Source organism: Rhopalosiphum maidis, chromosome 3 (assembly GCF_003676215.2).
Source record: "Rhopalosiphum maidis isolate BTI-1 chromosome 3, ASM367621v3, whole genome shotgun sequence".
In the NCBI taxonomy this organism is placed as follows: Eukaryota; Metazoa; Arthropoda; class Insecta; order Hemiptera; family Aphididae; genus Rhopalosiphum; species Rhopalosiphum maidis.
Genome location: NC_040879.1, coordinates 52,297,231 through 52,308,929, shown reverse-complemented (window position 1 = coordinate 52,308,929; position 11,699 = coordinate 52,297,231). Strand labels below are relative to the sequence as shown.

Below are 11,699 nucleotides of genomic sequence, written 5' to 3'. Positions count from 1 at the left end.
TAGGTACTAAAATCCTTCAGTATTGCTGTTCATTGCATACTATTTTAACTGGTTGTATGCAAACGGTTTTCTGCTTTTGACTTGTAGATTTTTCTTCTCGTCCATGTGCAACTTGTGTTTGTTATAATATGTATAGTAATCGACAAAAAAGACCGAGAAAAAAAGAATAATTTAAAAAAAATTTAAATATGATATTAATTAATTATGAAAAATAAAAATGATTATTTACACACATTTACACGACCAATATGTACACACATACAAATTGTATAAAAAAAATTATCCCTTAAAAAAAATTTATAAATATCAAATTATTATTATTAATTATTTATCAATTAATGATAATATCATATAATTTTACCAGCGTAATAAGTATATAATATAAAAACAATTAGCATGTTGCTGATAACATTTGTTCAATTGGTTGGTTCATAAAAAAATTAAAATAATTATATTATATTGTACGATGTACATTGTTGTATAAAAAAAGTGTATTTTACTCTATAGTCTATAATCTACATTAAACTAAGTTAATATATTTTATTTAATATATAAAATTATAAAAATATACTAGGTAGGTACCTACTACCTAATCTGTAGTAAAAATGAAGAATAAAAGATACATTTTATTATATTTTTTCAGATAATTGTATGCAATAAGAAAACAACATTTTTCAAAAGAAATATATTTTTTGTATTTCAATATTTTTTTAAAATATATTAAATAATATTATATATATTCTTGAAGAAATTAGACACCTACCATTTTTAAGGAGTTTTATGTAGACAATTTCTATGTGTATGCATATGGTTCATGTAAATGTGTGCGTAGTAAGTGATCATTTTTTAATTTTCATCTTCAATTAAAATATTATTTAATATTTTCTAGAAATTGTTCTCTTTCCGGGATTCGTTTAATATTTATACACCTTCTTCTTATTATTATTGTTTTCGTATGTTCGTTGTCAAAAGTGCCAGCGCCACGAGTGACAACATTGATATCGAGATTGTTGGTGAATGGTGATATTGTATCACACAGACACAGTTATATTGAACTTCACAAGTTACACTAGTCAGTAAGTACTTACACTATCCTAATGTCTACATCCTCAATTGTTTATTATTTGTTTTTGTATGTTGTTATTGAAATCAAAACTCACAAATAATGTCACGGTGGATTGAAAGAAAAATATAATATACCTATTTCGATCGTTTTAGTTTCTATTGTTTCTATTTTATCCATTATTCTTTAGGTATATTTTAATAATTAAATCCATCTTACATTTACACATTTATTATTGTAATAAATATTATGCATGATTGACTATATTATATTAATGTATATACCTATTATGAGTTATTAATTATGATGTATCGATTTTTATTACATCCTCATAGTTTAGTAAGATAATAATTAGGTATTTAAATTGCTGATACAAAAAATACCCGCGTGTGTTTTATGTAAATTATGTTAAATTAATTTATCCATTATTTCAGTACTCTTACTATTTAGAGAGTTTTAAAAATTAAAACGAATAATTTCCAATGTAGATAAGACGTTCATTGCTTATATCACAGATTATATGAAAATGTATATGATAATTTCATATAGTCTATGCTTATATCAACGAAGATTAAACCTAGATAATAAGAGAGTAGACAGAAAAATTGATAAGACTAAAATATTTTTATTTTTATTTATAATTAAAAATTGTATGCATATTTTCGTTTTTATTTTGTGCATAGGTATTTTGGCAATTTCTCCTCTATATCTTCTCATCCCTAGTTATATGTAATAAATTATTCTTCGCCTATTACTGGTTAAACAGTTCAGTTACAACATCAATTATTGTTAAATATCGAACCATAACATTAAACCTACCTACTTAATAAAAGAAAAATCAACATTCTTCCAAGCATGAAATGGATTTGTTAAAAAAGTTACAAGTAGACAAATTATTTACCTACAACAAAATTAAATAAATCACAAAAATCATCTTCTAATATAATATTATACGATGTTCCTTTAACATGATTATAATAGAGTTCATTACTATCGCCGATACCAAGTACTGCAGCTGTAATGGCATTTGTAAGAAGACAATGAGACATTAAAACAATATTTTCATCTGCTACCTACTTAATATATTAATACTGATTATCGTCTATTGGCTAATAACTAGCATATAAAAATATACAAACAGTTAAAGATCATGTCGTATTCATGTGTAGTAAAGATATTAAATCTAAACTAGTTTTACAATCAAAAACTGATCAGAAAAAAAAATATTTGTGAACAATTTTATATCATTGGAAATATTGCCAATAATGGAAACATTATTTGTGATAACATAAATTTCTTTAGTGATAATAGGTAATAAATTAATAAATCACAATTTATTATTTATAAAGCTCTTCAGCTTTTGTCATCATAAAATGGACAATATAACAGTTGTAAAACAATATGTTCATCGCAATTCTATCTGTATAAACTATAAAAAATCCCAAAATCATTATAGGTAACAAAGAAAGATTATCGTTAATTGCTGAATTGCTGAAGTATAACAGAGAAATAATTTTCAAATGAATCGGATGCTACACATTGTCAAGAATCTACACAATTCAATGATGATTCGACTATAAAATATAAGTATAAATAGTATGTTTGACTTACAGGTATGACTAGCTAATGGCTATAATCCAAAATTCAATTAACCAACGGAGTTAATTTATTTAGAAGTACAATCGTTTACATTTACCGTTTCATGTTTCTTCCTTCTAGTTTTTAGAATTTATGACCATAATAATGTTAATACTTAAGCGATGTAAAGTCGAGAAGGTAGGACGTCAAATGAGTCTAAGAAAGTTAAACTCAATTTATAGTAGTAAATACTTATTACAATTATTACACATTATAATCAACTGAGGTCAGTGACAGTTGTGACAGCTATTCATCTTTCAGCATATGTCTGTCACATACACTCACTCCGAACTATATGATAACAGCAGCATTACATATATTATATGATTTATATGTTATCTCAGCACAATTTGTTTCTTAGGCCTTACCTTAGATTAATAATAGTGACTATATTAATAATACCTTTAATAGTGACTTACATATTAAAACATGGAACATACTATAATATTATATCACAATCCCTATGTTACATAATGTATAATATATATTATATTATAATATTATTAATGGTTGTTAATAATTATAGTATACCGCATATTTCATTATCTATATAATATATAATTAGTAATTATCTATTCAAATTTATTAGTAGAAAATAAATATGTTATAATAGTGGCATGATTTTTAAGAATTGCTATTACTGCTGCTTTTGCTGCTACAAAAATAATATGAAATTATTAATAATTTAATTTTGAATAAAACGTCAAAAGAAGTTTTTGATTTGAGATGTCTGAGGACTGAGTGAGATACCTAACACATAGGTAAGTAACTCTCTGTATAAATAAAAAAACCTGTGACATAGCCCTAAAAAATTGATTTATAACTATTTGTCTATATTTATAACTGTAAGCATAAAATATGGTATTTACATAGATTGTTATGTACAATTCAATAATTGACAATTTTAGAAAATTAGTTTTTTTGAAATATTGTTTTTAAAATATTCAAATACCCAAGTTTCCAAAAGAAAAGTTTAATAAATTTGAGAGTGTTCTAATTTAGATTTGCAAATATTTAATTACATACCTAATCAAAGTTAATTATTAAACGGAACCAGAATTTTTAAGTAAATACTCAAGGAACTAAGTGTGCGATGACTTAACATTTTAAAGAGGTGAAAAAAGTTAATGTTTTATAACATTTGTGTCCAAATTAAAATTAAGTTTTGTTTAAAATGTTAACAATTATACAATAATTGTTGTATTTAAAGTAAAAAAAATTAATATGTATGCTTATTTATATAATAAAGTCTATGAAGTGTTAGAGAGTTAAGATAATATACAAATAGACAACATCTACTTGTTAATGCTGCACACAATAAATAGCCGCCAATTGAGAATCTTTGTATTAGTTCTATTCCTTCTTCTATTGAATATAATATAAGTATGATTAGTTCAAATAATTTATTTTAATGATATAGATTGTATTTTAAATGTATTTTATATAGATAATTATATTATTGATAATTAATTAATTTCTTATTATGTAATGGTTAGGTAATGATATACAATTTCAAGTAAAAAATTATACTTCATTCACAAATATTAAAGATATCAAAGATCAAAGCGAAAAGAACCATCATAAATACATATTTATTTTATTTTATTTCTTATCATTTGAGTACAATAAAGTATAAATAACATTATGATATACTGATATTCAAATAGTTAATAATTAATAAGTACCAGTTAGTAATTATGCAACTTAATGTATAACGTATTATTAATTTTTTTTTTGAAAATTGATTAATATTGACAATATTGTTGTTACGGCTATTATAACATAAACAAATCATTGAAGGTTAGGTTACATATATTATGGCTCTTATCCTTATATGAGAGTTGAGAAAATTATGTCCACCATATATTTATATAAATTACCTATATAAGTACTTTTCAACTTATCTACTTTAAGTTGGTGTTTCATATCGGCTATTGTACTTATATAGATCATTATAATAAGATTTAATGAATTTCTCAGTAGGTTGTTGGTAAAAAAATTAATTTTTATACATACATGGCTATATGTAGAATTTTAAAATGTTTGTAAATTTATTACCATAGTTAATAATCAAGACGTCGAGCGTTTTAAATAAAAAAAAAAAAAATTTAATTTTATGATTTAAATTTATCTAAAACACAAAATTCTAAATATGTCAATCATAGATGATGAAAAATTTAATATTCTTTCCCAAGATCTTCTCGTATACATAACACATCTCGAGGAAGCTTTTATCAGCATTGAGGATTCGGAGGAAAAAATAATTATACAAGTAGATCAAATTTGTTGTTGTTGGTGTTTTTTTTTTTTTTTAAATATAGCATATTGTAAATCAAATTGGTTATTAATTTAATTAGGAATAAACCACAAGGTTAATCCGGGAAAAAATTACTGAGCTACCTTATTACTTCTAGTATTCTCTAATTATCTGTTCATAAACAATTTAATATTTAATATAAATATGTAATATCATATTATAATTAAATAGACTAACACAGTAAAACTAATTTACAAATTACATTATCTACACGCAGGAATGGTTATTTATGATCCTCGAAAATCTCGACAACGACGTAGACGAGGCTCGTATCCGGAATATGGCGCTAAGCCAAATGCTGATGGACATCGAGAACAACAAACTGCGGACTCCATTCAACGAGAGACCGTCCTGTCGATCTTACGCCGAGCTCGTCGAGTGGTTGAAGACCGCGTTGGATCAAAACGCGACCTTGGAAGACGGAGACGACGATGAAGTATAGTGTAGTTGTAGTATGATATAATAAACTTCTATGTATTGTAGACATAATGATATAGTGACGTACTGTAAACATATATGAGCGAACTTAAATTTTTCACATGACTTATCATTTATATGGTCTCAATTTTTAAACGCAATATTTATATATTTTACATATTATATACGTATATAATACCTACACAAACTATTTACTATTAAATTACAAATATATATATAGCCATATAGGCCGCTATAGCTTGTTACATTTACCGGATATTTTTATTGAAATTAAAAGTGAATACAGCTGCGGTACAATACGCTGGGAATACACCTACCTATCTAATTTAATATTTCCTGTTTAGCTACTATTATAGTTGTGTATAATGATAATGGAATATAATAAGAGATTATGTAAATGTTCTACGTAGATTGAAGATGTCCAGGAACCCGAAAACCGGGAAATGGACGTTGCCGAATTTGACAATTTGATGTCTGCCGATAATCGGACCTACGTAGCCGTCCGCACTTTACCCAATGGCGGTGGCATATTTGGATACATAGCTATTTCAATGGGCGATGGTAAAGACACACAATGGTTAGATTGCAAAGGCAAGCCAATATCTACACCAGTGCCATATAATTTGCGTGTGGAACAAATAAAATCGGATGCCCAGCAAGAATCGATGCTCGAGGAGACAGACGCTAAACAGGTGTGGGACGTTTTGAGAAGCAGGAAATCAATATGTCTAAGAAACGAATTTTATGATTTCTACAAAACGCTGTACGAAGATGTCCAACAAGAAATGGTGGATGAAGCGGATACGTGTGTAATCAGAAAATGTTCCCATCCGTTTATCAATAAGTTACTCGAATATCTTGTGGTAAGAAATTATAATTATTGTTAACACGATAGTAAAACCAACAACCGTACGATGTTTAAAAGTGTAACTACTTATATATAGGTTGACTTGAAAGCTATCGGCGTAAGCGATCTCCAAATATTTAACAAAATCAAGTTGCTTTCCATATTGAAAAAGCAAATCAAATCTGTAATTTGTCAAGTAAGAATATGTATTTTAGTATTTATGTCATTAATACATATTATATAGTATATTATTGTCAGATTTAAATAAAATAAGTAGTTTGCAACGAAGTATAAAAAATTAAACTCGAGTAGACCTTGATAGGTGCCCATATTTGGATGGTAATCACTGTTTTTAAAGTTTTAAGTTTAATACAAGGCAATATAGGAGTATAGGACATTGTAATGAAATATTACAGTTTAGTTACTTATGCAGGTACTAAATTACATTTTAAGTGTAGCTTCACATAATAGCTGTTTGTTATTATTTTACACATGATTTTATAATTATAGATAAAAAAAATAGTTTTGTATAGAAAATTTTTTTTTTAAAATAAAACAGAAATACCTATAATTAAGACACCACATTTGCACACCACTTAGAATATAGTTGACAGGTTTATTTATGGTAGAGCCAACAGGAAAGTTGTTTTATTATAAACACAAATGTACGTAAAATAAATTGCCTGAGTTAAATTATTATCCTGAACAGTGAAATGTTTGTGTACCTTTCTGAAATCTTTTCCACGAAAAATTATTAAAAATTAACGCGATCTTAAAAGAACATACAAGTATATGTAACTATTTTTTTTACGGGTTATGATGTTAATTTGTAAAGCATGTACATTTTGAAGTATCTGGAGAAGCTTAAGCAGCCATCCAAGTACCCAACTGACTGATTTCAAAATGTTTTTTTATCCATTATTACAACATATCGAATAAAATTTAAATAGTATTTATCATCTATAGTATAGGTCCTAATAAATAAAACATTATACTTATGCTATTAATATTATGAGATTACACATATATATATATAATAATTTTCGATTTTATTTTTTTAACGGTCGTCTGCCGACGTAAAATTGCAACTTGCATAAAAAACATACATGCTCTTATAACTTATTCGAGATGATCTTGGTCCTTTCACAGGGTATAATCATTAAAACCCGTTTAGATGCCTATTCATGTGCAACAGATAATGGTGATTTTTATTTACACGTTCCATATTATGTTTTGTTTGATCGTAAAACCGATCAATGGAAACGAGAAAAATACACGCCCGACCTATATAAGCGCATTAACATCTGTATCAGTCAATGGCGGCTCTAGTGTTCGATTTTTGGAGTGTGGGCCATAAACATCACTTTTTTTATATTGCATGATAAATTTATTTAAATAGGTACTTAAAAATCAATGTCACATTATGACATATAACCTCCATTAGTCATTAGAGCAAAATATTATACAAAATAGTACAAAAGTCAATAAGCTCCAAAATTACAAAACAAGAATTAACTACATTAATGTAGTAATTACTACAAATTACAATTTATAATACAAAATCTAATTTTCGATTTTATTTTTTTGACGGTCGTCTGCCAACGTAAAATTGCGACTTGCATAAAAAACATACATGCAAAACATACACGTTGTATGCGCAACTTGAAAACGATATATTACTCTGAACGTCTGAACACGACAGTGTTATCAAACATATTACCGATGAGAAATCAACCAAATTAGAATTATAAATAAATATCCCCAGGGCCGTACCTAGGGCAGGGCGAGCGGGAACCCCGCGCTCTCACCACAATTGGAAAGGCCCCGCGTTATAGGTACAATAAAAAAAGTCAAGTTGATGAGCAAAAAAAAATGTACATATCATTTTTTTTTCATGTAAAATTGTAAAAGAAAATGTCACCAACTTAGCTATAATCTTTATAGAAAAAGAAATTCCTGACCAATTAAAATATGATGATATTATTGATCAATTTGGGAATTTAAAAAGTAGAAAAGTTAATTTTTAATGCATTTTTATATTGTACCTATTGGCTATTACTATATTTTATATTTATTATCTTATTTTTTCAATATTATTATTTATTATATTAAGTTTGATTATATTAAGACATGTTGCGTTATTAATTAATTTACTTATTCATATATTGTTGTATGACTGTAGGTGCAAGGTACTATATTTGCTAAGACTATTTGCATAAATTTGAGTTTCAAATTTGGGGAGCTATTTTTGATATTTTATTTTTATATATATATATATATAAAATATCAAATAATACAAATTGTACTCAATAATAGGAAATAATACATTTTTATTAAATCTAGGGTTAATAATAAATTCTTGAATTACCTATTATATATTTTATTTTAGGTACTTATATTTTTTCTCCAATTGTTTTAAACATTGATATAATAATAATAATATAACGATTAAATTATATTACAACAATTATAAATAAAATATAACGGTTTAAAAATGTTGAAATAATTTGTATTATAGAATATCTAAATAAAAAATTTTAATTTTTGAAGAACACAATTTGTAAGGTTAAAACACATTTTAATTTATAAAAAAAAACTTAAAACATGTAAAACAAAAACATTATACTAATTATTATTATGATAACAGTATTATATTACTACCTAGGTAATATTTTTTCATCAAAAATTATATAACCTATATAATAACCTATTATTATAACCTTTTAAGGCAATATTAGTTAGTTAAATATATTACATTTTTTCATTAATTACATTAATCTTTATTTTGGTTACAATAAACGTTTTTTCTATTATTATTTTTTTTTGTTTTGTAAACTATTTTTTTTATTCAAAATAATTAATTTTAGACTAAGTTAAGCTCACTTAACCTCAAGTAATTTACGTCTATAGTCTGGTTTAAAATCAAATAAATATACACATTTCCAAAATTGCGTTTTAGATAGAGAAACGAACTGACAATTTGGAAACCGCAATGAAAGTCTCGACGATTTCACCTATGGATTTATTATCAACAAAATGTTGTTATAGCTTTATATCTTCCACTCTTTGGAATGAATTACATCAACAGCGACCTGGGACTAAGTATATAGATATACTGTCATATCAATATCCTCAATATTTCTTACCAAAGTAAGTACACAAAATTTATGTTTATTTCGTATGCTTATTCTTCTGTTTTCTGGTAATTATATTAATTTCACGCACTTTTTTTTTATTATTTTCTTAACATAAAAAATGTAAATAAAGTTTAAATCTATATAATTATAACAACACACGATAAAACTCCTTATCGTACGATAATTATTTTTTACCAAAATATAGGAATACTTATTGAAATATTTAATTAAATCTAATTTGAGTTTTGATACCGCAGATCAAACTAATTGCTTATAAAGCAATTTTATTTGTGTAATTTATCTGAATTTATCTTAAAGTTTACTTAAGAACAGTAAATTAACCATATACATATACTTATTTAAATTAAAAACTTTAATTATTATCATTTTTTTAAAAAGATATTTTTCAGTGTTGATACAACAAAAGAAAAAGATATTGAACAATATCTCTAGGAAATATTGTAAGATATTGGATGAAATGTTCGAAGATTTAGGAGCTTCTATCATGTCAAATATGATAAAGTACAAAGACGCACATTGGGAATGGCATTTGGCCCAAGAAATTGTCGATGCTTACAACAAAGAAAAGGCTTTTAAAGATAGCTTGTGTTCGGTTGAAAGTTCTGTCGATGAATCAACAGAATCGTTTTTAGCAATTCTTTTAAACGAAATAGACATGTCTCTACAAAAATTAAAAGTAATTTATTTAAAAACTTAATTTTTTAGCACTTGTGTTGTGGTAATTTATATAATAATCTATTTTTTTTTGTATTAGGCAACAGAGAAAAAGAATAATCTATTGGTAGAACAATTATCCAAAATGAGAAATGAAATACTGGATAAGGAACGAATGTATACACGAGTGTTGATGGAGTTTGAAGAACAAATAAGTAAATTGAAAAAACAAATCAACGTCGAAAAACGCGATATAGTGATTAGAGAGAACACTATTGCGGAGCTTCAAAGAAAACGCAAAGAATTATTAAAAAAAGAATAATAAAATCCATCTCAAATATAATCTATATAACTAAAATAATAATGGATTTTAGATTGCCAACTATTACTAAGTATAACAAGATCTATACTACTTATATATGTATATAATGCGTGTTGATAAATCACCATGTTAAATATTATTTGAATGTATTCATACTTATTTTATATTAATTTTATTATGTTATTAAAAAGTAAAACGCGTGGTAAGGGATAACGGTTTCAGTATTTATGAGGGCCAGGCCATCAGTTATAAAGGTTATATGGGTTATCTCGTTTCATAAACATATATTTTTCATTTGTTCGGAAAAAATTAATTAATATTAATTTTAATAATTTATATTGTTGATAATAATACACAAGTATGGATGGTATGGTTTTTAATTATTGTACATAGACCTTTACGTAAATTAGGTCTTGAAGTCTTACGGCTTGGAGTGAATGAACTAAAAAAACTAATACCTAAATTAGCGAACCGTGTTTCGCCTACCGTCCGGTATCGATAGTAAAACAATAACTACATGTACTAAAAATAAATAACAAATTAGGTACGTATTTTATACCACGTCAGGTGGTATATTATATATTTTTTTTTAATAATTACTTACAGAATTTCATATTAAATTTATAATTTCTATTAATAAAGGTGGTAGTTGAAGTCTTGGAGTTGTTAAAATTGTTTATTTTTGTTCTTAAAGCCTTATATTCTATAATTTAATTTGTCGTATATTGCCGCTTGTCATAATACGTATACACATTTATTACCTATATTATAACGCATTTATGTAAAAAGTAGACTACTTAGAATGGGAAAAAATAATTTGGTTGTCTTTGGAAAACAAATATCACGAAATATTTTATCTTGTCTCTGCAGGATAAAACTTAAGAAGGGTCGGTAGTTGTGTTAGATGTACCATTGAAACCTACAGCGTATATCATATATGTACAAATAACAAATCGCGCTTACCCAGTACCCACCGCACACACGCACTGCCGTCTGCCATACGTTTTCCTCTGTCAACAAGACAGCTTTATTATAGTCTATAATGAGTATATATATTATGCTCTTATAACTTATTCGAGATGATCTTGGTCCTTTCACATGGTATAATCATTAAAACCCGTTTAGATGCCTATTCATGTGCAACAGATAATGGTGATTTTTATTTACACGTTCCATATTATGTTTTGTTTGATCGTAAAACCGATCAATGGAAACGAGATCAATACACACCCGACCTATACAAGCGCATTAACATCTGTATC

The 11,699-nt window shown here is 26.1% G+C and overlaps 1 protein-coding gene across 1 annotated transcript; it reads left to right on the top strand.

Moving 5' to 3' along the window:
- Positions 1 to 4,853: 4,853 nt before the first annotated feature.
- LOC113558918 lies at positions 4,854 to 10,532 on the top strand. The gene is made up of 7 exons (XM_026964500.1): positions 4,854 to 4,973; positions 5,236 to 5,454; positions 5,867 to 6,319; positions 6,401 to 6,499; positions 9,263 to 9,453; positions 9,840 to 10,137; positions 10,216 to 10,532. Exons 1-7 carry the CDS (start codon positions 4,854 to 4,856, stop codon positions 10,435 to 10,437), a joined length of 1,602 nt encoding a protein of 533 aa, XP_026820301.1. The 3' UTR covers positions 10,438 to 10,532.
- The last annotated feature ends 1,167 nt before the right edge of the window (positions 10,533 to 11,699 follow it).

Bases quoted from the DNA above. Each gene is read 5' to 3' on its own strand.
- LOC113558918 (XM_026964500.1), top strand. From the start codon at position 4,854: ATGTCAATCATAGATGATGAAAAATTTAATATTCTTTCCCAAGATCTT. The intron at 6,320-6,400 runs GTAAGAAATTAT...ACTTATATATAG, and splicing joins AGTTACTCGAATATCTTGTG to GTTGACTTGAAAGCTATCGG. The intron at 9,454-9,839 runs GTAAGTACACAA...TTTTTTAAAAAG, and splicing joins CCTCAATATTTCTTACCAAA to ATATTTTTCAGTGTTGATAC.